We start from the raw sequence: 26683 nt of genomic DNA, 5'->3' as shown, positions 1-26683 counted from the left end.
AATAAACGATAAGTGTATTCATGACTATAAATAAAAAGTTGAATAATACGCGAACGCGGGGAGAACATGCAAACTCCGCACAGAAATGTCAACTGATCCAGCCGGGGCTCAAACCAGGGACCTTGTTGCTGTGAGGCGATCGTGCTACCCAGTAACACTAAATCAGTGTATTTAAATATTAAGCAAGCATCTTATTGGCTGCAGGATCAGCAGAGGCCAATCAGTTTGTTAAAAAAATAATGTAATTGTTGAAAAAAAAAAAGTTTTAAACCATACTTCTAATTGCAATTTAGTGAAGTTAGAGGAAAAAATATTCTTCTGTCAGGTGAAACAGATAATAAACCTGAGTACAGGCTTTTACTGTTGACCAGCAACATAGACATTTGGTCCATCAATACATAATGTACAAACCCAATCACATTTGGCAAAATGAGCATCATAACGAGTCATATTAAATTCGATTATTAACATAAATAACATAACTTAAATCTACTGTTATAAAGCACAGTTCAAAGTTATCTGACATTGTTTTATTACTTAATGTATGTAATACTGTTAAAATATTACTCACTTTTTATTGCTCACATGTGAACAACTTGCAACAAAGCATCTCCTAGATAGTCTATTAAAGCTTGTAGAGTCATTTTTATGTGAAAAGTGTGTGTCTGTGTGATCATTAATAAATTCATTCATTCATTCATTAAGTTGTTCATTCATTCTTTCATTCTATTTCTTTTCAGCTTAGTCCCTATATTAATCCGGGGTTGCCACGGCGGAATGAACCGGCAACTTATCCAGGCCAGCACATGTTTTATACAGCAGATGCCCTTTCAGCACACTCATACACTATGGACAATTTAGTCTACCCAATTCACCTGTACCGCATGCCTTTGGACAGTGGGGAAAACCGGAGCACCTGGAGAAAACCCACGCGAACGTAGGGAGAACATGCAAACTCCACACAGAAACGCCAACTGACCCAGCCGAGACTCGAACTAGCGGCCTTCTTGCTGTGAGGCGACAGCACTACCTACTGCGCCACCGCATCGCCACAGTATGATCAATTTCATAACTTGTACAAACAACAATACTGCTATGATCAGATGCTTCTGTTTTGCCATTTTCCTTGTATATTTGTTAAAAGCTGGGTTTTCAACCACCTTGTTTTAATGTGCATTTTGAAGCATTTTATAAAAAAAAACAAGTGATAAAATTTAGGGTGGGTTTGGGTTGGAAAAAGGGTTAATGTGAATAACGAAAGATGGAAAAGCATTTAACAAAAGAGCTTACGCAGCAAATATTACACTCACATCACATGACTATTATGCTTGCCTTGTTTACAGTTGATTACTACTGTATGTTACCATTACTACGAGTAGATCTAGCAACTCTGCATTTAGAATTATTTCTTTTTTTTCCCGAACTTTGAAAATGCTTCACATTTGAATGGAAACTCAGCTATTGAGAGGAAAGACCACAACACAAATTGACAGTTTTCTAAACGCCACTCTTAGCAGTACTCTATTTTTCCAGTTCTAATAAAAGAATGAAAAGTGCTGTGTTGTGAGTATATTAGGACATTGAATCATAGTCTGTATGTTATGTGTGCACAAAGTTATTGCCAGCAGTTCACTTAATAACCACCAGTGTCACTAGAAACAAGACAAGATTCATTCATTCATTCATTTTCTTTTCAGCTTAGTCCCTTTATTAATAAGGGGTCACCACAGGGGAATGAATCGCCAACTCATCCAGCATAAGTTTTACGCAGCGGATTCCCTTTTGCCACAAACCAACACTGGGAAACACCCATACACTCTTTCACACACATACACTACTGCAAATTGACCCTTTGCTAAGCCGCACCCAAAAACCGCCTCTCACCAATCGTGGCTTAGCAATTGTAGCTACGCGCAGGGGCTCTGTCAAGCTTTCGAGCGAGTGCATGTGGATTCTGCAAATTTGATACCTGGTATCCTTAAAGTTTATACTGGATGGTGGAATTTTTTTCCCTTTTCAAAACCTAAAACTCAAGAGGAGAAATGCTAGCGTGGTTTAAACTGTGTGAGGGGCTCTAAAGGAGCGGAGGTAGGTTGGTTTTGTATTGATATTCCTGACACATTCAGTGATAGACAGACAGCAATAACTCACACACCTCTTACACTAAACAAATCTAAACTGTTTTTCCTACAGAAATACAAAACTGGTTTTGTTTCACAGCTCTCTTATTCCTTTTTTTCCCTCGATATTGTGAGTAATTCTCTGTTTAAGCCTTCGCTATAACGTTAGTAACTCAGTCATACTAATAGCGAATAGGTCATAATTACATGAGTTATTGATCCGGAAAATACGATTCTGTGAATCTGTTGCTAACTTTACTGAACTTTATATTTCCATCTATTCTAAGCTACAAATATTTGAAATTACAAATCAACAGACCAAAACCGAGATATGATCACAAACTGAACACTTGCGATCAATATACTTGACCCGCAGCTTATTGTCATTCATTTTTTAAATTTCACCTCTCTTGCTGAGCATGAGCTAAGCTGTTAAATGGTTAGCGTGTGAGGCGGCTAGGCTAAGCGAGCTTCAATTTTGATTGAATTATTCTCTAATAGGTCGCCTATTATGTCGTGAATATACCCCTGTAATGTATACTGCAGTCCTTTTTTGTCTGGCTTTCTTGGATATCTCACATGTTCGCCAAAAATGACATTATATCCCTGGCAATGTCTGACACCGGCGCACACACATTGAAAAAGCCGTGCCAGGCACAAAAGCTTGACAGGCGTAGCAACAGTAACTAAGGAGGGCAGGGCTTAGCAAAGGGTCCATTTAGCTTATTCAATTCACCTATAGCGCATGTCTTTGGACTGTGGGAAAAACCAGAGTACCCGAAGGAAACCCACGTGAACACGGGAAGACAAGACTAGATACATAGCTGAATTATACATATACAGTAGTTAAAATACGTTCATGTTTATGTAATTTTGAAATAGTCATTTTTAAATCCCAAAAATACAAACAGAAAATGTGTAACAACTCCACAGATTGTATCTAGGCTTGATTATAAACAGACCTACAACTTCTGGAATTACAGTATCCCAGTAATAGCGGCCAAAACTTTCATGTTTATAAATAAATCAAAGAAAAGTGCTTCAAAGTAAACAAATCTCCTCAGTCGCCTGCATACTTCTCTTGAATTCATATGGGTCAAAAAAAAAAAAGGCTGTACATTACAACATCCTCAAACAAGATGTGCTTTTTATTGGAAACATCAGTGAATGTTAAGAGGGAAGGTTTGCTCATTCTCAGCACGTCAATCGTTAAGTCTCTCACAGCAATGCCTCTGTGCCTTTGTTCTTGATTTGTTGTGTCTGAAGCCTTGAAAACTCAAAAAAGTCACACTTGACTTTGTCTCCACTTGATTGTTGTAACGGCTCCCACAGACACAGTCTTAGCAACAGAACACATACTGCTAGAATCCAAAGAAGCTTCCCTTAGGAAGCGTTACCAAGGAAGGTAAAAGCAGAAGGGGAATATCAAACCCTAACAGAGCAAGAGAAGATACCTGACACCACCAGACAATCATACACAAACATAAAAAACAACTACGAGAGGAATAACAGCAAGTGTTTAATCACTCAATAATTGAACCATCATTCCAAAAGCTCACATATGCATCTCACAAACCTCATCTGAACACATCAAAGCCATTAGTTAAGCTAAAATGTGCAAGTTCGCAGTGTCAAACCCTCATTTCTTAGACGAATACTAAAAATGCAAACTTCCTTCCTGAAGAGCGAGTAGTAGTTTCTCTGAAGTCTTTCCCGCTTTCCTGTTTCTGAACTTAACTACAAAGAAAAAAAAGAAAGAAAAAACTCACATTGCAGGTGAATACACACACTTGCGGCTTTCCCTTTAGCCAAGCTAAACTCTTACACAGTGATTTCAGGCACTGTGTCAAAAACGCACAACATATTCTTAAGAACTTAAGAAAACACACACATCTGCTACTTTACGATCTTTCTTTTTTCTGTGTTTTGCAAATATCTTTGCACACTACCTGGAAAAAGAATTAAAACACTTACTAAAGCACGTTACTGATGCTGCAATGACAACAAGAGCAAACACACAAACACTCTGCTCCTAGGAGCATCTGTTTGAGACAATAGCCATTATTTAAAGCCAGGCTGGAGTCCTACCTTCTCATTCTTCAGAGGCAGACCCTCAATTTTGGGCAGCATAATCCTAATAGGTAGCCATCTTGGCTTCCTGGGCTTGAGAAGAATAAGTGTCCGTGGTCTGCGATGCAGTGCGAGCAGCACAGGTTTGCATGATCGGTGCAGGGGAGCGAGGCTGTGATCAACACTGCCGCAGACAGCGACGCATGCGGCTCGCAGATGCAGACAGCAGACCGGCAGCCAATAGCAGACCGACTCTAGCGGCTTGTAAATGTATCTGCCATGCCTAGACCCTCCTAAACAAAGGATCCCCTATGTGGTTTCTTACTCTACAAGTACGCACGAGGGAGTGCGCTAAACTGTGCACTGGACACTCAGCACAGTGGACTGGAGTTCAGAGACGGGCGAGGAGGGAGGGGGGCTGAGCAGAATAAAGGGTCTATGCAAGCAAACTATTTTTAGAAGTACACAGAGTTCCCAAGAACATCAGGAGGCGTTGTGTTTGAAAATGTGCAGGAAAAATGTTTTTAAATAATATTGAATTTATTCCAGAAATAAGAAACTATTTATAACAGATTAGTAATCTATATTTTGTATACATATACCGTTGAAGTCAGAATAATTAGCCCCCCTGAATTATTAGCCCGCTGTTTATTTTTTCCCCCCAATTTCTGTTTAATGGAGAGAAGATTTTTTTCAACACATTTCTAAACATAATAGTTTTAATAACTCATTTCTAATAACTGATTTATTTTATCTTTGCCATGATGACAGTAAATATTATTTGACTAGATATTTTTCAAGACATTTCTGTACAGCTTAAAGCGACATTTAAAGGCTTAACTAGGTTAATTAGGGTAACTAGGCAGGTTAGGGTAATTAGGCAAGTTATTGTATAACGTTGGTTTGTTCTGTAGATTATAAAAAACAAATAAAGCTTAAAGGGGCTAATAATTTTGACCTTAAAATGTTTTTTTTTTAATTGCTTAAAATCTAGCCAAAATAAAACAAATAAGAATTCTCTAGAAGAAAAAATATTATCAGTCATACTGGGAAAATTTCCCTGTTCTGTTAAACATCATTTGGGAAATTATATATATATTTGATTAATTTGATGTTGAACAGAACAGGAATATATATATATATATATATATATATATATATATATATATATATATATATATATATATATATATATATATATATATATATGTATATATATATATAAATATTTCTGACTTTAACTGTAAGTGCATATACAGTATAAGCATATCTTCATCAAGAGACGTTGATTTAATAACTAATAACAATTAAGTTATAAATATAATTTAAAATGTGGAATAATAATTATTACAAATAGTGATAATATATGAAATAATGCGTTAAAATAAATCACGTTTAAATTATTTTCCTGAATATAAACTAAATACATAACCAAATACTAAACAATACAAATATATTTCCTAAATATTAAGAAATTACTATTGTTACTATTATAAGCAGCATTATTATTAGTAGTAATAGTGTTATTAGTAGTTAATACAATACAAGTTATTATTATTAATAATAATCAATAAAAGCAAAGGGAAAACAATCTCTATTTTTAGAATCAGACAAACCTCCCAAGCCTACCAACAGGAATTACGATCTGCCAAAGAGCTATTTCATCTATTAAAACAACCTGTTATTTCATCTGCGAAGCATTCATCTTTATTACAATAAATCTAAAATAAGAACATCTAAAAATATTCCTAAAACAACTCAGCCCATCCATGATGCAACATAACATGGATTATGTGCTCAAAATAACAAGAGGATGAAAGCCGAAATGCACGAGTGTGACTAAGCGTGTTGCTACACAGCTGTTTTTCTAAATGACGTCAGACGCCGTCACAGCCTGTCTGTGAGGATGGCAGACGCTTCAGGCTCTCCATCTCTTCATACAGACGCGTTTGGAGTGGACGTAATGGCGCAGTCGCAGAGCCTTCATCGCTGTGCTGCAGCTGTCACACGCTGTACCGTTCAGCACACACACACACACACACATGGCGGAGCAGGTCAGATGAGGACACATGAAAACACCAGCTACATTTAGCCCTAGCGCAAATCCTAAATACAAGGACCAGGGAGACACTGAGGCAATTATACATATCTTTCGTATAGTAGTGAATGTGTGTTAGTGTTGGGCATGTTATTTCCAAAATGTTTATGTTCCAAATGTGATGTTTACATAGCAAAGCATCACTATTTTGATTCTGTAAGGGAATCATCATCTTCTGGACAAAATTTTGATGTGTAACAAGTCCTGCATCACATGTTATAGAACCCTAAAAGAGGGGTCAAATTGTGTGGGTTATTAAGGAATTGTGTGGATAGTGTGGAAGGAATAGTCATTCAACACAGGCTCATAGTGAAAATGTACCCCCATATATATTTCTGAAGAATGTGAATTATGTAGCCAGACGTACGTATGGCTGCATTTCGTCTATAATATGAACGCTACAAAGCAGTATGATGCTGCCGACGCCTTCTGTTCTTTTTTTGGCGCTATCAACTGACTGCTTACCTCCGTATGTATGGCTTTGCACTGTTAACAGTTTGTCCAGCTATGGACAATGGCGGACTTGAGATGCAGAGAGACGTTGACCATGACGTTGGGGTTCAAGTCCAGCAAGAATGGTTCCAGAAAAATAAAATAAACAAGTACGTAACAGGGTGAGAATGTTGCAAGAAATCAGGCAGCCACAAGCGCTTTTCTTTTTCTGGATTGCTTTTGAAAACACTGTCGGTTGGGTTTAGAGAAGGGGTGATCGGTTAAATTGGTGCTTTTGAAAACACTGTCAGTTGGTTTTAGGGAAGGGGTGATTGGGTCTATCGATGCTTATGAAAACACTGTCGGTTGCGTTTAGGGAAGGGGGGATCGGATCATTTGGTGCTTTTGAAAACACTGTTGGTTGGGTTTAGGAAAGAGGGTGATCGGGTCAATCGGTGCTTTTGAAAACACTGTCGGTTGGGTTTAGGGAAGTAGGTGAATGGGTCAATCAGACTATTGGTTGGGTTTAGGGAAGGGAGGATAGGGTCGATCAGTGCTTTTGAAAACACTGTCGGTTGGGTTTAGGGAAGGGAGTGATTGGGTCAATAAGTGCTTCTGAAAACACTGTCGGTTGGGTTTAGGGAAGTAGGTGAATGGGTCAATCAGACTATTGGTTGGGTTTAGGGAAGGGAGGATTGGGTCAATCAGTGCTTTTGAAAACACTGTCGGTTGGGTTTAGGGAAGGGAGTGATTGGTCAATAAGTGCTTTTAAAAACACTGTCGGTTGGGTTTAGGGAAGGGGATGATTGGGTCAATTAGACTGTTGGTTGGGTTTAGAGAAGGGGGTAATCGGGTCAATGGGTGCTTTTGACAACACTAGGTTGGGGAAGGCGATGATGGGGTCAATGGGTGCTTTTGAAAACACTGTCAGTTGGGTTTAGGGGAGGGAATGATGGGGTCAATCTGTGCTTTTGAAAACACTGTCGGTTGGGTTTAGGGAAGGGGGTGATTGGGTCAATCTGTGCTTTTGAAACCACTGTCGGTTGGGTTTAGGAAAGGGGGTGATTGGGTCAATCGGTGCTTTTGAAAACACTGTCCGTTGGGTTTAGGGAAGGGGGTGATTGGGTCAATCGGACTGTTGGTTATGTTTAGGGAAGGGGGTGATCGGGTCAATGGGTGCTTTTGAAAACACTGTCCGTTGGGGAAGGCGGTGATGGGGTCAATGGGCGCTTTTGAAAACACTGTCAGTTGGGTTTAGGGAAGGGGATAATCGGGTCAAACTGTGCTTTTGAAAACACTGTTGGGTGGGGAAGGCGATGATGGGGTCAATCGGTGCTTTTGAAAACACTGTCGGCTAGGTTTAGAAAAAGGGGTGATTGGGTCAATCGAACTGTCAGTGGGTTTAGCTAACATAAATTAGCATTATGCTAGCATGTTTCTTGCATAAATTAGCATGTTGTAAACATGAATTAGCATGTTGCTAGCATGTTTAAAATATGAATTAGCATGCTAGCATGAATTTAATATGAATTAACATATTTGCAAGTATGTTTCCAGTATGGACTGATTTGTTGTTAGTATGTTTCCAATATGGATTGGTATGTTTCCAGGATGGATTGGTATGTCGTTAGTATGTTCAATGTAAGGTCGATGGCAGTTTTTATAATAGAAGTCTATGGGACAGTTTCTAGGGGATTGTAAGTGGTTGCTAGGGCGTGACTAGTAATTTGAAAGGGCCCAACATTAAGTCTCTATGACAGTCTGGCGCAAAGTTATGAGGTCATAAAGTTTGGTCCAATGTTAAGTCAATGGGACTTTTCCGAATTTTCTGGGTCAGTTTTTAGAAAACCATAGGTCAGATCAGTTGGAAAAGTTAGAGCAACCAGAGTGAGACCAGTTTATAGGTTTGTAAAAAGTTTGGTGGTTGCAATATGAACGGTCTAGGAGAAGATGCATATAGAAATTAGTCTCAGAAGAAGAAGAAGTTTATGTAGTATAACAGTATGCTGGCTTTCTCAAGTCACCATGATAAAAAGTCAAAGTTTTAGTTACTAAAATCTAAACAAAGCAGTCGAGTTATAAACTACATTTGAAGAATAATTGCAGACCCTCAGCAGGACATGGTTTGTTGAGTCAATATGAAATGTTGTTGTGTAGTAACTCAAGCTGGTAAGACCAGCTTATATTTTGACTTGGTGGCCGTTGACTGTTAAACTGGTCTGTCTGGATTGTTTTGTAACCATTAATTTTCCAATTAATTCAGCAATAAACCTACATTAATCACACCTTTTCTTACTTTTTTACAAGAATTTTATTTTTTTTTTAAACTTCGGTTTGCTTATTAGTTCATTATTAAAGCTTGAAGTGAACCAGCGAGTTCAAGTGGGTCTAAACTAAGACATTTCATCTGATCCTCACTCTGGATGAAACTTTCCTTCAAAGCGTAAGCAGCATAAAGGACTGACCATCCCTGTGTGCTCCTGTGTCTAAAGCAGCCGTCCATGTTAAGCCAGCCTGCTGTGTGCTGTGATGGCTGAGTATTGTTGCAGGGCTTTGTGTGAACACAAGTGAGGTGGCTGATGGGAATCGGTTTGAGTCGTGCAGTGACTCAGCTGCCCTAAGACAGTTTTCTTCACGCTTGCATCAGTGGACAATAGACCTGTGCTATTCTCTTTCACAATGGTCATAAAGGCCGATTCTGGTTAATATTCTGAGGATGCTATAATGGCACTAGTGACAGTACTTTTTGCATGTGAAATCACCAGCCTTCATGTGAGTAATGCATGCGGATCCAAGCATGCTTCATCATGCCTTATCCTCTGACTAAATATTTGCCTACAGTTTTTTTTTAAATTATTTTCTTAAAAGGGTCCTAGTGTGCCAATTTTTTAAGCTTTATATCTCCAGAACATGTTTTCAGTTCAAAATCACTAACAGTTTACTATTTACTATTACTATTTATTATATATTTTGTATGTTTTTGTGTGAGTGTGTCTTTAAACGAAATGAGCTGCAGCAAATACAGCTTGCACTTTGATTACTCCAGAAACAACAACACAAACAAAACATCTACATGAGTTTTAGAGCCTTTCGGTTTAGTTAGTTATTTTTTTGCGTATGTTGCTAGAATATGACATGAATAACTCTTTAAAAACCAGTAACAGTGTGACGCAAAATCGTGCTAATTTGCATTATCACTGGTGACAAGTAATGCTTGTAATATATAAGCATCATTTAACATCATGTCTGTTGTCCTAAGATGCATCAATTACATCATGTTTACACTTTTTTCATGTGTCTGAATGTTAAAACGGCCCTCCTATTAATTGTCAGTTACTGAAATTGCCCCCCAATTTGAGTTTAAGACCTCTGCTTTAAAGGGTTAGTTCACCCAAAAGTTAAAATTATTTTTCTTATCTTGTTGTTATAAAACTATACAATGTCTCTAGTCATTTAGATTGTATTTAAAAGAGCAACTTGTACAATCCAGTAAATAAATTCCTCCAGATGTGTTTCTAGAAAAGAAATAAGCTACAGAGATGTCTGGAATAACACTGAAGTGAGTAAATGATGAGAGAATGTTCACTTTTGGCTTAAAATGTGCCTTTAATCATCAGCGTGAGCAGCTTAAACTTATAGACTGTACTCATCTTTTCCAACACCACCCAGAACTCCTCCCTTCTTTGTCTTCTCTCATATGTGCTAGGTTGCCAATTGGAGAAACGTCCATATGGTGTGCTTTAAAAAGCTATCTAGCCTTCACAAGTTACAGGCAGCCTATATATGAATTTCCACTTTAAGGAGACTGCACTGTGACAAAGTGACCAATGACTCACACCACAAAAACACCAGCAACAAGTGAGCATGTCAGCAAGTTAAAGGAGAAATCCGTCTTTATCCCTCTCAATCATCAGCACCATTTATCACCATAACAAAGGAGGAATAAACAGTGTGTGGCATATCAGTGAATCTACAACTAGGGGAAATTTTGTCTTGTTGAATTCTTGTTGAAGTCAATAGCTGCATCACAAACGGCAGACTATACATCAGGGGTTCTCAACCTTTTTCACTTCAGGGCCCACTTAATTCTAAGATCAATTTTTGAAGGCCCACCTATCTGACATTTTCTCTAAAATGTTTGTATGAAATGCTCATTTAAACCTTTATTTATTAACACCTTTATTCATTATATATATATATATATATATATATATATATATATATATATATATATATATATATATATATATATATATATGAGCAATATCACACGAGTAGCAGTAGACGCTGGTGGGAGGTGTGTGTTGCGTTTTTTTTAGTTCCAATGATTAATTGATCTACAACCGCAAAAAATTTGTCAGGATTTTGATCCCATACAAAACAACTAAACAATATGATTAGCAATCAAATACATTTACGTCACCTGTCTATCTACATATGAACAACTTTTCTGGTGTGGTCTGTAGTTCACTTTGTGCAGTGATGTATTGGTGTTCAATATCACTTGAGTGAAGCACAGTTCCAAAAACAAAACAAAAAACCAAGGGTTTGTGAGACATCAGAACCAACCAAGGCACATTCTGAAAATGTACCACTATATACATTTCTGAAGAGCACCAAATACAGGTGAGGTGCATTTTTTTGGAGTTTTTGTTTTTGCAAATCTGTTTTTTGAGATCTAAAATTTCTCTAATGAGTGCTGTTCTCGTCTGCTTTTCTTGCATAAATTTACCAGAGGTTGCTGTCGTCTGCCTGACAGAATGACTGACTGATGAACTGACCCACCCTCCTCCTCCCCAGTCCCAACCAAGAGTGTTTTGAAAAGCACGGATTGACCGACGCCCACCCGTGTCCCTAAACCCAATGACAGTTTTAAAAAGCAATCCAAAAAAAAGAAATGCCCTCGCCTGATTTTGACCACATTTTCAGATTTACCACAATCTAACCCTGTTATTTACTTGCTTATTTTATTTTTTGCCTTCTGTTTTTGTCTTACCCACTTTCTGGAACCGTTTTACGCCAGACTCAAACCCCGTCGTTGTGGTCAACTCCTCTCTGCATCTCAAGTCATCCGACATACATGGAGAGCTACTTAACAAACTGGTAACAGTGGGAAAGCCATCCACAAAGAGGTGAGTGGTCAGCGCAAAAAGAATCTGCATCATAATGCCATGTAGCATTCGGTTTAAAGACGAAATGCAGCCATAAGTACTTCTGGCTACATAATTTGCTAATAATCTCCAGAAACAGGACTACAATTTTTAGAATGAGCCTAAGTTGAACAAAATTTAACCTATGTTAAGCATTTCAGATTTTCACAAATGTAAATGGCACCCTCTAGTTGATTTGTCTCCTGAAACAGGCACTAAAACGTAACTGAAGCAACATATTTCAGGTTTCACTAAAAATGTAGGCTGAACGATTATTTTTAATAAGCCTGGGCTGGAATAAAACCTTAATTCAGGCCATTCAGTCGTTGCTGATGCTGCCCTGTTACATCTTATGCAAACAGTTTTTGCATACAATGCAAAGTTTCATAGATCAACAACAACAACAACAACAACAACAACAACATATCAAAGCATCTCAGTAGCAGTTTGGCATTTCTTGTTTAGAGCGGATAGCTCAGTTCACTGAGATTTCCTCAGTCAGGAGGGAAGTGTGTGCGTATGTGTGTGTGAATACAGGAAGGCTAACCGGTGGTTTGCTCTGCGCACAAACAACAAGGATAAAAGCCAACAAAATGCACAAAGGACAATTTAATGGATGCACTTGGCTTCTGTAATTGCAAATAAACAAAAAGGCAGTTCCCTAATCACCATCATTGTGAATTTATTTTAAACTTTGATGATTCATAGCACAAACTAAACGCTGTTGAGCTGTTCTGAGTGGATGATAATAATGGTGTAAGAACACCTGGGACTCCTCAAAAGACACTCAATGATTCAATCCATTTGCTTGCTCCGAGGGCTGACATTGAAATTTAAATCATCTATTCAGCTGTAAAGTCGGGAGGACTGTGGAGAAATTTTCCAGTACAGTCATACTCCTCCATGGCAACTAATGTGGTAGTGTAAAACGCTTTAAGACTTCCCTTTTATTGACAGACATTAATCTGGGCTATGTTTGGATGTGATGAGATATTTTGAGGTGAGACTTGCTAAACGCTGTTTAGATTGGTTGTGATACTGATTAAAGTGCTGCTAAAATACCAATATCTTACCACAAAAATACTATGATATCTGAATAGTTTAAAAACAGATGTAGTATTTATACAGCAAATCTATCCCTTTTATATTTTTCAAATACTTTCAAGGTTCATACACATTTTTACTACTTAAACTCTATGACTTTTCCATGATTTTTCCAAGACTTTCGAGTACATTTTTTATGACCTAATATTTCATGCAATGCCTACATATGCGTGGTAAAAGAAAAACAATGCATGCTCAAATTTATTACAGCATATCGTAAAACACACAGCAATCTATTCAGTTTCAATTTATATTGATATCTTTGTAAAATTGATTTAGATAATGCTTACACTGCACCAATAATGTTAGAGTATGTGATTGGCCAAAGACAGAATAGAAGTCAAGACACATAACCCAAGGATTCCTCAACATTCATTCTTCCATGGCGGGGCACCACACCAAAATTTATTTCGCCATGACTACAATACAGATTCTCATTGAAAATATTATGTTTTTTTAAATAAAACGTAATGCTGCTCTGTGTGTCTATTCGAGACATTCATAAATATTCCTAGCCAATCTAATAAATGTTGGAGACATACTCACTGCATGAACACGCTTACACGCATGAACAAGTGGCATTCCTGATGCTGATGGGTAGGCCATTACATAGCTTAGGCGCACTACCATTTTAATACTATTACAAGCAACAGGACAAAAAAAAAGTTATTTATAGTTATTATTTATTGCAGCAACTGTTTTACTTTATTTGCCCAGTGACGTTATGTTTAATCTCCTATTTTAAATATCTTAATACTTCAACTTATAACTTCATACCAATGAGACTGCACTAATTTAAAGACTTGGTTGCTGTTAGTAAAAACCTAAAATAGTTCTTTGCAAGATCGAGATATTGTTTTCACAATTATAATTTTATTGCCGGGCTGCACAATGGCGCAGTAGGTAGCATGTTTCCCTCACAGCAAGAAGGTCACTGGTTTGAGGCTCGGTTGGGACTGTGTGGAGTTTGCATGTTCTCCCCTTGTTAATGTGGGTTTCCTCGGGGTGCTCCGTTTTTTCCCCACAGTCCAAAGACATGCACTATAGGTGAATTGGGTGAGCTAAATTGTGAATAAGTATAGATGTTTTCCAGTGATGTGTTGCATCTGGAAAGGCATCCGATGCATAAAACATATGCTGGATAAGTTGGCAGTGTATTCCGCTGTGGCAACCCCAAACTAATAAAGGGAATAAGCTGAAAAGAAAATGAATGAATGAATGAACTTTATTGCCTTCTGACATAATCATATGAGAGTACACTTTGATATTGTGTTTTTTTCTAGCACCAAATCAACCTGCCTGATATAATTTTTTTTTTAAATCCACCAAAAAGGACCAATTGTCTTCATTCACTGAACATTCTTCATCTGTAATGCACGATCAAATGAAAACCTTTGCCCAAGTAAAATAATAAAAACTGCCAATGCCTTTTGCTATGTCATGATGCATCACCTCCGTTAGAGGTGACTAATAGTGTCCGATGACTGTTTTTGCGAGTGTGATACCAGCATTACGAGGTGTTGAAGATGATCAGAGATCATATCACACTGGTCAGAGAGAGGTCTAATGCAGAGGGATTCACTCCTACTGACATTTCACGATTTGTTTGCTGACTTTCTTGCACTTCAGCCTCCTACCAGCTGTATTCACACAAACACTCAAGCTGCCTCATGCCGATGATCCTACACACACATCCTTCACTTTCACTGGAGATTCAACCACATGAATATAACAATACCAACACCATCCTACAGTATTCTACATGGGTTTAGGTATAGTACCAGCTTTAAAATCGAATTTCAAACACATTCTATACTCACATGTAATGTATAAAGACCCAGCCATTGAAAAGTATACAATAAAATTAATATAAGTCATCATAATTTAAAAAAAAATATGAAACATTAATTGAATGGCATGAGCTTAAAGGGCCATGAAACCCCCTCGTTTCAGCAGGGTGTTTTCACACCTCTACTTTGGAAAAAGTCAGAAAAGTGGGCGTGTCCAGCTCTGTTTAGGGAGGAGTGTCGGAGGAACTAAAGTGGGATGGTGTGGGAGTGTCTATTTGTGCACGCGCGAGTTTCAGAGTCAAAATACACACCCACACAGACAGGAGAAGTGTTTAACCTACATGGACATCTGTAGTCGAATTATTTGCCAAATTATTAAATGTTGGACTTTAACTGCAGTTTGGCTCTTTCATTCAGGGAATTCATTCATGCCCCTCGCGACAAACGAGATATTTGATTCGAGGAACTGCTCTAAGCGTGTATTTTTCATGCAATGTTTGATACCGCACGGCGAATGAGAGAAAAAACCTCCGCATTTCCCGGAAACTTAGATGCACAAAGCAGGTAGCATCAGAAAGCCGAATGTGTTATTCCGGTCACAAAATGCGGTGCTAACATTTCTGCACTCAGTGCAATAGTTAACTTAATTCGATACGAACAAACTGAATAAACAAAGAGCACTGGTCGCTCACTTACCAAATCTGTAGAGACAGGACAATCACCAGCAACTAGAGCCGCGTCTTTATGGAGAGAATACTACAAGCAAATTTATTTCAGCGTTTGCAGATGAGAACAGCTCTCAGGTAAACAATAATCCTCCTTAGACACGTAAGTTATTGTTGTCGAGCGTCGCGTACACTGTTAATCCACACGTGATCCAGATAAGCTCTCACAGAGAGAAAATGAAAACAAAACTTAACGGCAGCAAACTATAAAAGCAACACTTCACGCTTGTTTTGCCAACACAACGTGGCGTCTTTGTGGTGTAAACACGGTGACACAAATGAATATTAATGAAGTTGCACAGTAGAGCGCGCTGATTGGTTTGAACCAAGCCTTACTCATGCATTAATGTATCACACTGTAAGACGTAATAAGACTCACTCGGGAACAGACGCCCAGTCTGCACTCTGGAATACACGCTATTATGTCATGACCGTGACGCAGCTTCAAAAATTGTTTCAAACAGGAAGTACGAATTTGCTTGAAATAACGCAAAAACAACCAATTTACACTTTTTAGTGAAATATAAGTGTTCTAATAGTATTTTTAGCAGTGTGGGACACATATATGACTGTCAACAGCTCAAAAAATGTGTTTTGGTGTTTCGTGACCCTTTAAAATGAATTCGTTTTTTCTGCTACTACACACTTTTCAGAAGAGAATTAACAGGTGATGAATGGTGAGAGTTTACAGAAATGTAATAGTCAACATTGAAAGGGGGACCAAAAAAAAAAAAAAAGATAAGAATGGGTGTTATTTTAATTTTAGGACAAGTTTGATAAAAGGTTTTAATCCGCTCCAAATGTTGACTACTATACTGAAATATATTTTTTGTTAAGAAGCATTTCTGCAACTTCATAGCAAGCTTTTTGTGTTTAAAAGGCATCTAATATGTACAGTATGTCCAATATATGGTTAAATTTGGGGTGTCAGTAAAAATAAACTAACAAGTCCAAAGATAGACAATTCACTATTCCACAGACTTGTGTAGTCATTTATTTTACCTATCTATTTGATGACTATCTATTTTGATGACTATTTTTAAACTACATTTCAACTGATTTTCACCAACAGCCCAAATATAGCCTTGTTTTAACCAATACATCTATGTTTGGATGTCTATTAGATGTCATTTAAAAGCACACAGAAAAAATGCTTGCTGGGGCTGATACGCTGAGGGAAATATAGCTAATTGTTTCTAAACAGAGCTGAATCAAACACTCCAAATGGATTTAGTTTTTAGTTTGTGGTTATTTTGATTGCAAAATTGCTAACAAGCACGTCTGCATGGTGGCATGGCAGATGTCTGTCAAAACACAGTATGTAGAGCCGATTTGCCCTATATGCACAGTATATGGACTTTTTTGCTGTGATTATGCGCCCCCTAGCAGTGGAGATGACAAAATGTGCCAATATACTATAGATGTCTCCCTTCCTATGCCACCACCTCCAAATCAGTCAATTCAAGTAATGCTATTTGATTGTCAGATGCTGTAAATACTACAAAACAGAGCTTTTCACCATTGGATTCTATATACAGGATCTGAGAAATTAAAACGTGTATTCAGTCTTCAAGAATCACTGTCTTAAACAAACAACAGATGGGAGAATCACCATAAAATAAGAGTATCAGTCAGTGCTCATCAGTAAATAACTCTAAAAACTTGAATAAAACTCCATTTAAATTAATCAAAGTCCCTTTCAAGGAATGTCTTTTAACTTGATGGCCATGTTTGCAATGCCTCCAGGATGTTCATCCAAGACCAAAGTTCTGTCTTACTGAATGAGAGAACTCTGAAATGTTAAAAACCGATCACTGAAGTCAAAATGAAATCACAGATTGTACATCACTAACAAAATCTTAATTAACCCGTCGCATAAGTTGTTTCTTTTTAATTAAGTTAAAAACGTTTTAAAGTGACAAATGAGTACAATGTGTATGCATTTGTACAAATGAGATTTTACAAATGCATACGCATTAGTCACTAAATCAAAAAGTTATAAATTGCCGTGAGATTGTGTTGCAAAAAACAGATGGCTCTAAAGATTGATAATTGGCTATTTCAACTGGAAGGCAGGACTTTCTTCACTGTGGCCGGGCAGTTGAGCATTCTGAGCATGGCACTTTTCCCCATTCTTAGTAATATGATTGATATTTTTCATTTAATTCATACCATGAAATGTGATGCAATATTTGCATAGTAGGCAAATTTTTTTTAAAACAGTAACTTAATATGTTTAAACATTTTTTAAATACAATAAATTCTTGCATTTATACATTTTCTCTATGATATCTTTTTATTTATTGTATTGTTTGTATTTATTCTATTGTTTGAAGGTCATTCATTTTCTTTTTGACTTAGTCCCTTTATTAATCTGGGGTCACCACAGCATAATGAACTGCCAACTTATCTAGCATATGTTTTACGCAGCGGATGCCCTTCCAGCTGCAACCCATCATTGGGAAACATCCATACACACTCATTCACACACATACACTACAGACATATTTAGCTTACCCAATTCACCTGTACCACGTCTTTGGACTTTTGGGGGAAACCGGAGCTCCCAGAGGAAACCCACGCGATCACGGGGAGAACATGCAAACTCCACATAGAAATGCCAACTGACCTAGCCAAGGCTCGAACCAGAGACCTTCTTGCTGTGAGATGACAGTACTACCTACTGCGCCATTACGTCGCCCTTGTTTGAAGTTGTCTTTTTTTATTGTATTACTGATTTTTGAAACCACTGATGTTTGCCTAAAACTGCTCTGAATGGGGGCCGAAAAAACAATATCCTACTTACTAATAATAATAATAATTATCATCATAATCATCATTAATATTGTTATTAAAGTATGATTTTTTCATATCCAATAAATAATAAATTTTACATTTCATTTGATAATAAATAGCCTCATTATTTATTTATATGATTTGAGATTATTTATGTGATTATGATATTAGAATAGTGTTAATTTTTGTAAGTGATATGTTTTAGAATAGAATATGTAATGTTCAACTTCTCAATAATATTAGTAAAGCAAACATAGGCCCTATGTGCCATTTACATATATTTCAGTAAATAAAGAAAGCGAGTGCATGTTTTTACCAAATCTAATACTGGATTCTATTTTAAATGCCTGTGGGTATAAGACAATATAGTTTCCACAAAGAAATTATGGGTTTTTCTCTAAAGAAGTAGGCTAGTTACTCCGCCCAGTTTAGAGCATCATTATGGGCGTTTTACGTTATAACTAACGTGGTTCAAGCGATGGATCTGCGACAGGGAAACTACGGGTTTTGGAAAACACTCGTCACTATATAGTTTTTTTCCCAAACAATGCATCGTAATGTGATAGTTGCGTCGTTGTTTAGGCACGCAAAGCCCGCGCGGCCGCATCAAGCGGGAGCGTGCACACCCTGCGTACACCCACGACGGCACACGCACACAGAGACAGAAACAAGTGCTCGACCCAAGAAAACTCGAGCCTGGCACAACAGGAGTAGACATGACTAGTGTCCGGATTCTGCCACCAAAACAAGAGTTTACAAGACCAGAGTGGCAGAACCCTGACAATGTTATTAGTATTATTAGCAGTATTATTTATTATTGCACATTTATATTTGTTTGAATAAATACAAGTTTAGATTTATCCCCCTGTCGGGTTTTGAAGACGTATGTGTCTCTCAGTTTTTGACCACACTTCATTATTATTGTTCATTTAATTGTTTGCTGGAAATTAGAACTGAATTTAGAAATAATTTTGAATCAAATTTTTGCGCTTAAATAAAATTAAATATGTAGGCTAAAGGATTTCTTCATTGGAGTGAGTTTCCACTGATTCCTTATCCACGAAAGTAAAGGAGTAAAGTAAAGCCTTAAAAGTAAAGTAAAGAGGCCAAATGGAGGAGGCTCGTTCATTATCCTCGTGCTGCAGATGGTCTGTTTAACTGTTTTCTCACTAGTGAAGCGTTCAGTTTTTCCACTTACAAATTTCACCATGTAAATAGCAAATGCGCCACGGCGAGACACAACTAACTCTTAAAGGGAATAGGAGATGAGACTCTGATCGGTTTAATGCACGTTATGCTCAAAACACACCCAAAACTCATTAAGAGAATAAGCACAACCCTGTTAGATCATGGAAAACATGCACAAACCACATTTACAGACCTTAAAATAGCAAAAGTGTATTTAGATATGCCCTTAATGCTTTTGCGCCATGCGCTTAAGACTTTGCGTCTTCGGTAGATCGTTAAAATAGAGCCCCAAGTATTGAAGAACTTCAATTTAAAAAAATTTTTCAAAATTAATAAGCCGAGAAGAATTTATGAGCAGCTGGAAGACACACCGTTCCTTATTGACTCATTAGAGCAATATCTCTTCCTGCTCCTTCAATAGCAGCAATTCATCTCCATCAAACGGTATGTACTATTATAAAACAGTAAAACTGGGCATTTTAGAGCCACATTTTCTTTAGATGCAATTGATTGACAGATTAAGTGGCAGTCAATACATAGTGTGTCGTTAAGAGATGCTCTCCCTAGTGATAAACAGCAAGCCTATAAAAAGTGAACAGCGTTTGTAATAATCAAGGTGTCAATCTATTTGACATGTTTGGTTTTGTTGTTCACAATGGTAAACACACAAAGCCAGAGGTTTTGCTGCCAAAGCTGTCAAGATGACGACTAACCTGAGACACCGCTAAAAATTCATCCAGCATTATATGTGAAATCTAAAGGGGCTGTTAAAACATATATGTTTGTGCATCTGATAATGTTTTATGTTTTGATAGCCCATATCTTTATAGATATAACTGATTGAAAATTCTGAAGAATTTAGATCAAATGTTTACAGAGTAACCTTTAATAACACATCATGAAGCAGATGCTCAGTAAAAACATCAGAGGCCAAACAGACAGATGCTTTTGACTTGGCATTAGATGTCAAGGTGACAGACACTGATATCATGGCAACCATATCAGCCCAGACCTACAGAAATTAAAGTAGAAATTGGCAAGGACTCTGGAAAAACAATGAAAGACTTTGTCATCATGGAAAAAGAAAACACTCTTGCATAAATAATAACAAGACTCAAAAATGATTGAAAATCATAAAGGTAAAAACAGATGTGAAACCTCTGAAAACAAGGCTTTATCGACACCTTGAGATGCACTGTGAGTTTATTACTAAATAACTGAATGCAATTTTTTAAACCTTCATTTCAAAAGCAAGTGCTAATCATGTCACCAAAGTTCCTGCAAACAGTAGTTCATTTCAGAGAAAAATTGGGCTCTCATTACCATATACAATAAAAAAAAATGTAAATGATTAAATTAGATTTGATGGTCAACTTAATGAAAATGAATAATAAACCTTAACTTTATGTTAGCATGAAATAAAAGTTAAGATTGTCATTTTATTTTATATCGTGATGTACATCAGATTGAAATGATTCTGAAATGTAGTGCAAGTTTTTGTCCTATTGGAACTGATTTGATTGATGGAAGATGGCAGTTGCTAACAAACTGGAAGAACATTTAAATACCAGTTTGCACTCAGTTGTGGAGGATTACTGTTAATGTCAGCACTGTTATCAGATAGAAATTTCTTCAGATGACTGATGATGATGAGATCAAGAAGCCAAATTTTAAAGGCAGTATCGTGTAATATTTATTCGAACCAATTCCTCCACGAAGGCAGAGCAGAAATGAGACAAGCACTGATAGTCCCATCCTAAAAGACAGCCCAGATGAGAATAGCCCCAATTCTACAGGAAAGGCAATTGCTCCTTTAAATATACAGTCCTTGTTTTGATTTTCTTTTTTGAATGACCAATACTAACATTTTGTCTCAAAGTTAAACTACTACCAGTTTATTTGCTTACACATTTCTGTAGTGTAAACAGCAAACCACAGTGCACAAAAAAATCACATTTCAAAGAGAAAACAAGAACTGTTAAAAAGGAAGTGAAAGGCAATATCCGTTGCTTTGGACAAAGATACAGTTGAAGTCAGAATTATTAGCCCCCCCTTTGATTTATTATTATTATTTTTTTATATATATTTCCCAAATGAACAGGTTTAGCAGAGCAAGGAAATTTTCATATATGTCTGATATTTTTTCTTCTGGAGAAAGTCTTATTTATTTTATTTCAGCTAAAATAAAAGCAGTTTTTATATTTAAAAAAAATCATTTTTAAGGTCGAAATTATTAGCCCCTTTAAGCTATACATTTTTCGATAGTCTACAGACCAAACCATTGATAAACAATAACTTGCCTAATTACACTAACCTGCCTAGTTAACCTAATTAACCTATTAAAGACTTTAAATGTCACTTTAAGCTGTATATAAGTGTCTTGAAAAATATCTAGTAAAATATAATTTACTGTCATCATGGCAAAGATAAAATAAATCAGTTATTAAAAATGAGTTATTAAAACTATTATGTTTGGAAATTGTGTTAAAAAAATCTTCTCTCCGTTAAAGAAATTGGGGAAAAAATAAACAGGGGAGGCTAATAATTCTGACTTCAACTGTATCTGGCAACAGCACAATTGCAAATGCAACATCAATGTTTTACCCAAAATAAAAGGGTTAGTCCACTCAAAAAAAATGTAATTATGTAATTAATCACTCACCTTCAGGCTCTGTAAAAATCCTGGGTTCTACACAATCAATTTATGTTTTGATAACATAAAGGAATTAAGTTTATCTATTAGTTTTTTACAAATTTAAGTGGATTGAACATAACATTCAATTGTTGTTTCAACTTTAAATAAAGTGTTTAAAAAGCAAACAGCAAATGTTATTTTTTTGAGTGTGTCGTTCCAACCTCCCGAGACTTTTGTTCATCGTCAAAACAACATTCATTCATTCATTCATTCATTTATTCATTCATTCATTTTCTTGTCGGCTTAGTCCCTTTATTAATCCGTGGTCGCCACAGCAGAATGAACCGCCAACTTATCCAGCAAGTTTTTTTACGCAGCGGATGCCTTTCCAGCCGTAACCCATCTCTGGGAAACATCTACACACGTTCACACACACATTCACACACTATGGACAATTTAGCCTACCCAATTCACCTGTACCACATGTCTTTGGACTGTGGGGGAAACCAAAGCACCCGGAGCAAACCCACGCGAAGGCAGGGAGAACATGCAAACTCCACACAGAAACGCCAAGTGAGCCGAGGTTCGAACCAGCAACCCAGCAACCTTCTTGCTGTGAGGCGACTGCACTACCTACTGCGCCACTGCCTCGCCCCTTTAAAACAACAAATGAATATAATTTGAATGAAATCAGAGAGCTACCTCATCCAAGAAAGCAATGACCTCAACTTGTTCATTGTCAGAAGATATGCCTTCAATGATTCAATTGGAACATTATGAAGCTATGGGAATATATTTGAACCAAGCAGCAACATCCCACTCTCGCTTGTGAAGCAAATACGGAAGTAACTTAAATTGCAATTCATCGACTGGCCCTTGGGGGTGTGCTCCAGAAACTGACTGTTTATGCTAAATTATTCACTGACTGCTATGCTAAATTGGCCATTTTTACAGCTGATAAAAACATGTGGTGCAAAAACAGACTAGTGCAAGAGGTGGTTTTGATACAAATAGCTAAGATTACCCTTTATTACAACTCATTCATTTTATTTATATTAAGTCTGCTTTATTAAGGGTGTGGCCACTTGAGTGATATCTAGGTCTAGCTGGTCACTGTCATGTCACCTCAGCTGATTTCGGCTGATTAGCCGCTAAACTCGGCATGTACATCATATTTTTGTTTTGCTTTTTGTGGCTCAACACAGCTAATTGCCTTTTGGGATTATTTATTACAATTATCATTTAATATGGCATGCTGTGTGCACTTAATTGTGCTCACAAACCATTGTGGCCCTGCTTTTCCAGGTGAGTGAATTTCTTATATACTTTTATTTACAAATGTATCTGTTTTATTTAAGATGATTTATTTCAATTTTTATTTAGAAATGCAGTGCACTCTAAAATCTGACAGATCTGACAGCTGTAGGCTCTAGAACAGCCATCTGAAATGTTGTCATACGGTGCTATGCCTGGATTTCATAAATAACCTTGCATTTACTAGTGATGTAACGGATCACAAATCTTACGATTCAGATCACACTAAGGTTTTTGAGTCACAGATTGAATCATTTTTCGGATCAACGAAAACGGAGAAGACAAATGTCAATTTTCACTGCAAAAACCATTGATTTACAATGTGAGACATTTCTGTAATTTGCATATTTATTTACTGTATTTCACCAAGTAATACTGCAAATTCTTTTTACAGTAAATAACTGGATTTCCTGTTGCATTATGGAATTTTATTGTAAAGTCAAACAACATAAACAGCGATTTACCGTATTTTAAAAAATTAGTGTATTATACTGTATTTTCCAAAACGGCTTTGATGCCCCCTTGTGGCAATTCGACTACTCTGCACCACAGGATTTGCCAAATTTTGTCTGAGGACACTGGAGCAATTCTGGAGGACAATTATCAATGTGCCTGACGTACATGCTGGATTTAACAAACTTTACTATGGTAAGCTGAGGCAGTGTTTCATTTTACAGAATGTTTTGTGGACGAGTATAGAACAAAGTAATGTATAAAGTTGGCTAATATTATTTTCGCTGGTTTGAGTTAGATCGCCAATTTGAGATATGTAACATCTATTTAGTTGACACCTTTATTTAGTTTATAACATTAACACTGCTACTACTTTAAACAAGACTGTTTTTGACTATTAGCCATTGTTCTCGTCATATCTTTTTATTTATTTACATAGGAACCGGTGTTGCAGCTAGTTTTGGTTTAGGAGGGTTTTTATTTAGAAAAAAGTGATGCAGACAGTTTCAGGGGACACATTAGCACAAACAACGGTCCGATGGAGAGTATTTTCCCCCACAAGAATATGAATGTAAGACCAACAAATAATCCAGGTAAAAGCGCGTCTGTCTGTGCTGACAACACTCAACGTTGATTTGAGCACCTCTATGACTTAGGCTGCGTCCGAAACCGCCTACTACTCAGTAGGTACTGCATTTGAATGTAAACGTACTACTCGGCCGTTAGAAAAGTACGTTCTATACAGTATGAATGTGAAAAGTATTAATGGAATTCGTACGTACTACATCCGGCAGTTTGTCATGGTCATGTGACCTACCTGCGTCAGCTGCGTCGCCTCACTTCCATTTATGAATTCTGTCATGGGGCATTATGGGATAGCGCAGCGTGCATGGGACGCACACTTCAGAATCTCGCCGGAAATAGTAAGTCATCCGGGTACTTCTCGCCTACTGATTTTCGAATTCTATGAATTCGGACATACTACTCGGCTCGCATACTGATTTGAAGTATGCGTTTTTGGACGCAGCCTTGAAGTTAGCATTTGTTTGCTCGGCGACATAGGCTGAAGCAATCTTAAAATAGTAACGTAAGCTAAACTGAGCTAAGTTAACACCGAATTGAACTCAAAATCATTGTACGTTTAACTAATACTGATTTTATATTATATATATTAGCTGTTGTGAAGTTATTTTTCTCTGGTTTGGAGTAGCTAACAATAGCTTGAGAAAATAACATCACGACATGACATAGATACTTTATTTTGTAAATTTATATTAACATACATATATACATGAATTTGTTTTTTTTTTCTTTATCACAACTCTTGACATTTGATTTAACATAATTTTTACAATTAAATATTTTTCTGTTTAGATATGAACCGGCACAGCAGCGCTTACAGGTTTTGTCTTAAAAAGGAAACAGCATTTCAGAGGAACATCTTGATCAACACAGCCTTATATGCTTAAAATTAGGCAAGAGCAGTAAGCAATCAAGGTAAACAAAATAAAAAAATAAAAAAGTTGTGTGGAGGTTATGGATTGTAGCATGGTATTCTTATCTGTATTTTTGGCTTTTTCTATGGTTTCAATATAGAATACTTGGAGCCTGCCTGTGCAAACTGGAACTCGTATAAAAGTAATTACTAAGCATCTATTTGTTTTTCCATATAGTAATTTTAACACAAAATGTGTCACATGTTTAGTTGCTAGCTAATATAAAGATTTGCTTTTTTTCTTTTTATCAAGCCATGTAGTAGTTTTTTTTAGCTTTGTTTATAAACTATTTGAGCAGATTAAGGTTTTTCAGGGGTCAGACATTTCATAATTCAATAATTAGTATTGGTATATATGCATTTGTCTATGTATTAAATGTGTCTTTTTTCCCATTTCATGTTGCCTGAATATTTTATTGTAAACAAAATGCACAGCAACAACCAGTGAGCAAGAAGAAGACGAGAAGTAGTGAAAAGAAGAATGACAGCCATCAACAACATGTTATCCTTCTTTCACCAGCTAACTGAGAACTTGGATTTGGTGAGACACTCTTAGTAGTAGTATCAGCATTCAGTCTGTTTTAGTTTATTAGGAATACCTAAAACAAATGGTCTAATCTGTCCTGCAGTGAATCACCCCATCACAAATGCTACAATGTTTTTGTAAAACCTTGTTGGGTTTTAAGTTTTGCCAGAGGAGAACTGGTCGTGCCCAACTGAGCCTGGTATCTCTCAAGGTTTTTTTTGTCTACATTTACGTCAGTTGGTGAAGTTTGTTCCTCTCCACTGTCACCACTGGCTTGCTTGGCTTCGATTGGTGGATCGGTGAATTTGCTCTTCATTGTTTGAATATTCAGCAGTGACATTACACTGAACTAAACTGAACCTCTACTCTGAAAACTGGACTGAAGCAGTTTCAATTTACAAGAACTTCTATGTGAAGTTGCTTTGACATCTTTGATCAACATAGTAAAAGTGCAATAGAAATAAAGATGAATTACATTTAAATTTGAATTCAGATGTTGTTGAGCATTTGACACCAGAATTAGCAATATTTTAAAGTTGGGTTCTTTCTGAGACGGCCAATAGTTACAAATATTTATTTTTCCAACAATATGCAGTTCAGACACTTAAATTCTTATTGTTTATTTGTTTTTGTGCTTTGTGTGAATTATTTATTTTTATTCTGTTTATTTGAATGCCTAATGTCATTTTTAAACATTTTCCTTAAGTGCTTTAAGCATTATCAATGTTTTAAAGAACGGAATATTTTGTAATTGTGTCTGGTTTAATGTCAGTCATCATAAGTACAA

At 36.8% G+C, this 26683-nt stretch overlaps 1 protein-coding gene across 4 annotated transcripts in view; it reads right to left on the bottom strand.

Moving 5' to 3' along the window:
* Positions 1 to 26683, bottom strand: part of tet1 (tet methylcytosine dioxygenase 1) — an 87834-nt gene that overhangs the window by 33545 nt on the left and 27606 nt on the right. The window contains exon 1 of one of the 4 annotated variants that reach the window (XM_021472702.3): positions 4209 to 4489. The exons of the other annotated variants lie outside the window; for them this stretch is intronic. Coding sequence (XP_021328377.2) covers positions 4209 to 4250 — 42 coding nt within the window. The 5' untranslated portion in view covers positions 4251 to 4489. Of the gene's footprint in view, positions 1 to 4208; positions 4490 to 26683 lie in introns of those variants that run through there. 4 annotated transcript variants of the gene reach the window in all.

The sequence above is a fragment of the Danio rerio genome, chromosome 13, assembly GCF_049306965.1.
Source record: "Danio rerio strain Tuebingen ecotype United States chromosome 13, GRCz12tu, whole genome shotgun sequence".
NCBI classification, from domain to species: Eukaryota; Metazoa; Chordata; class Actinopteri; order Cypriniformes; family Danionidae; genus Danio; species Danio rerio.
The sequence above is the reverse complement of the archived record's forward strand: the minus strand, read 5'-3'. Positions and strand labels throughout refer to the sequence as shown.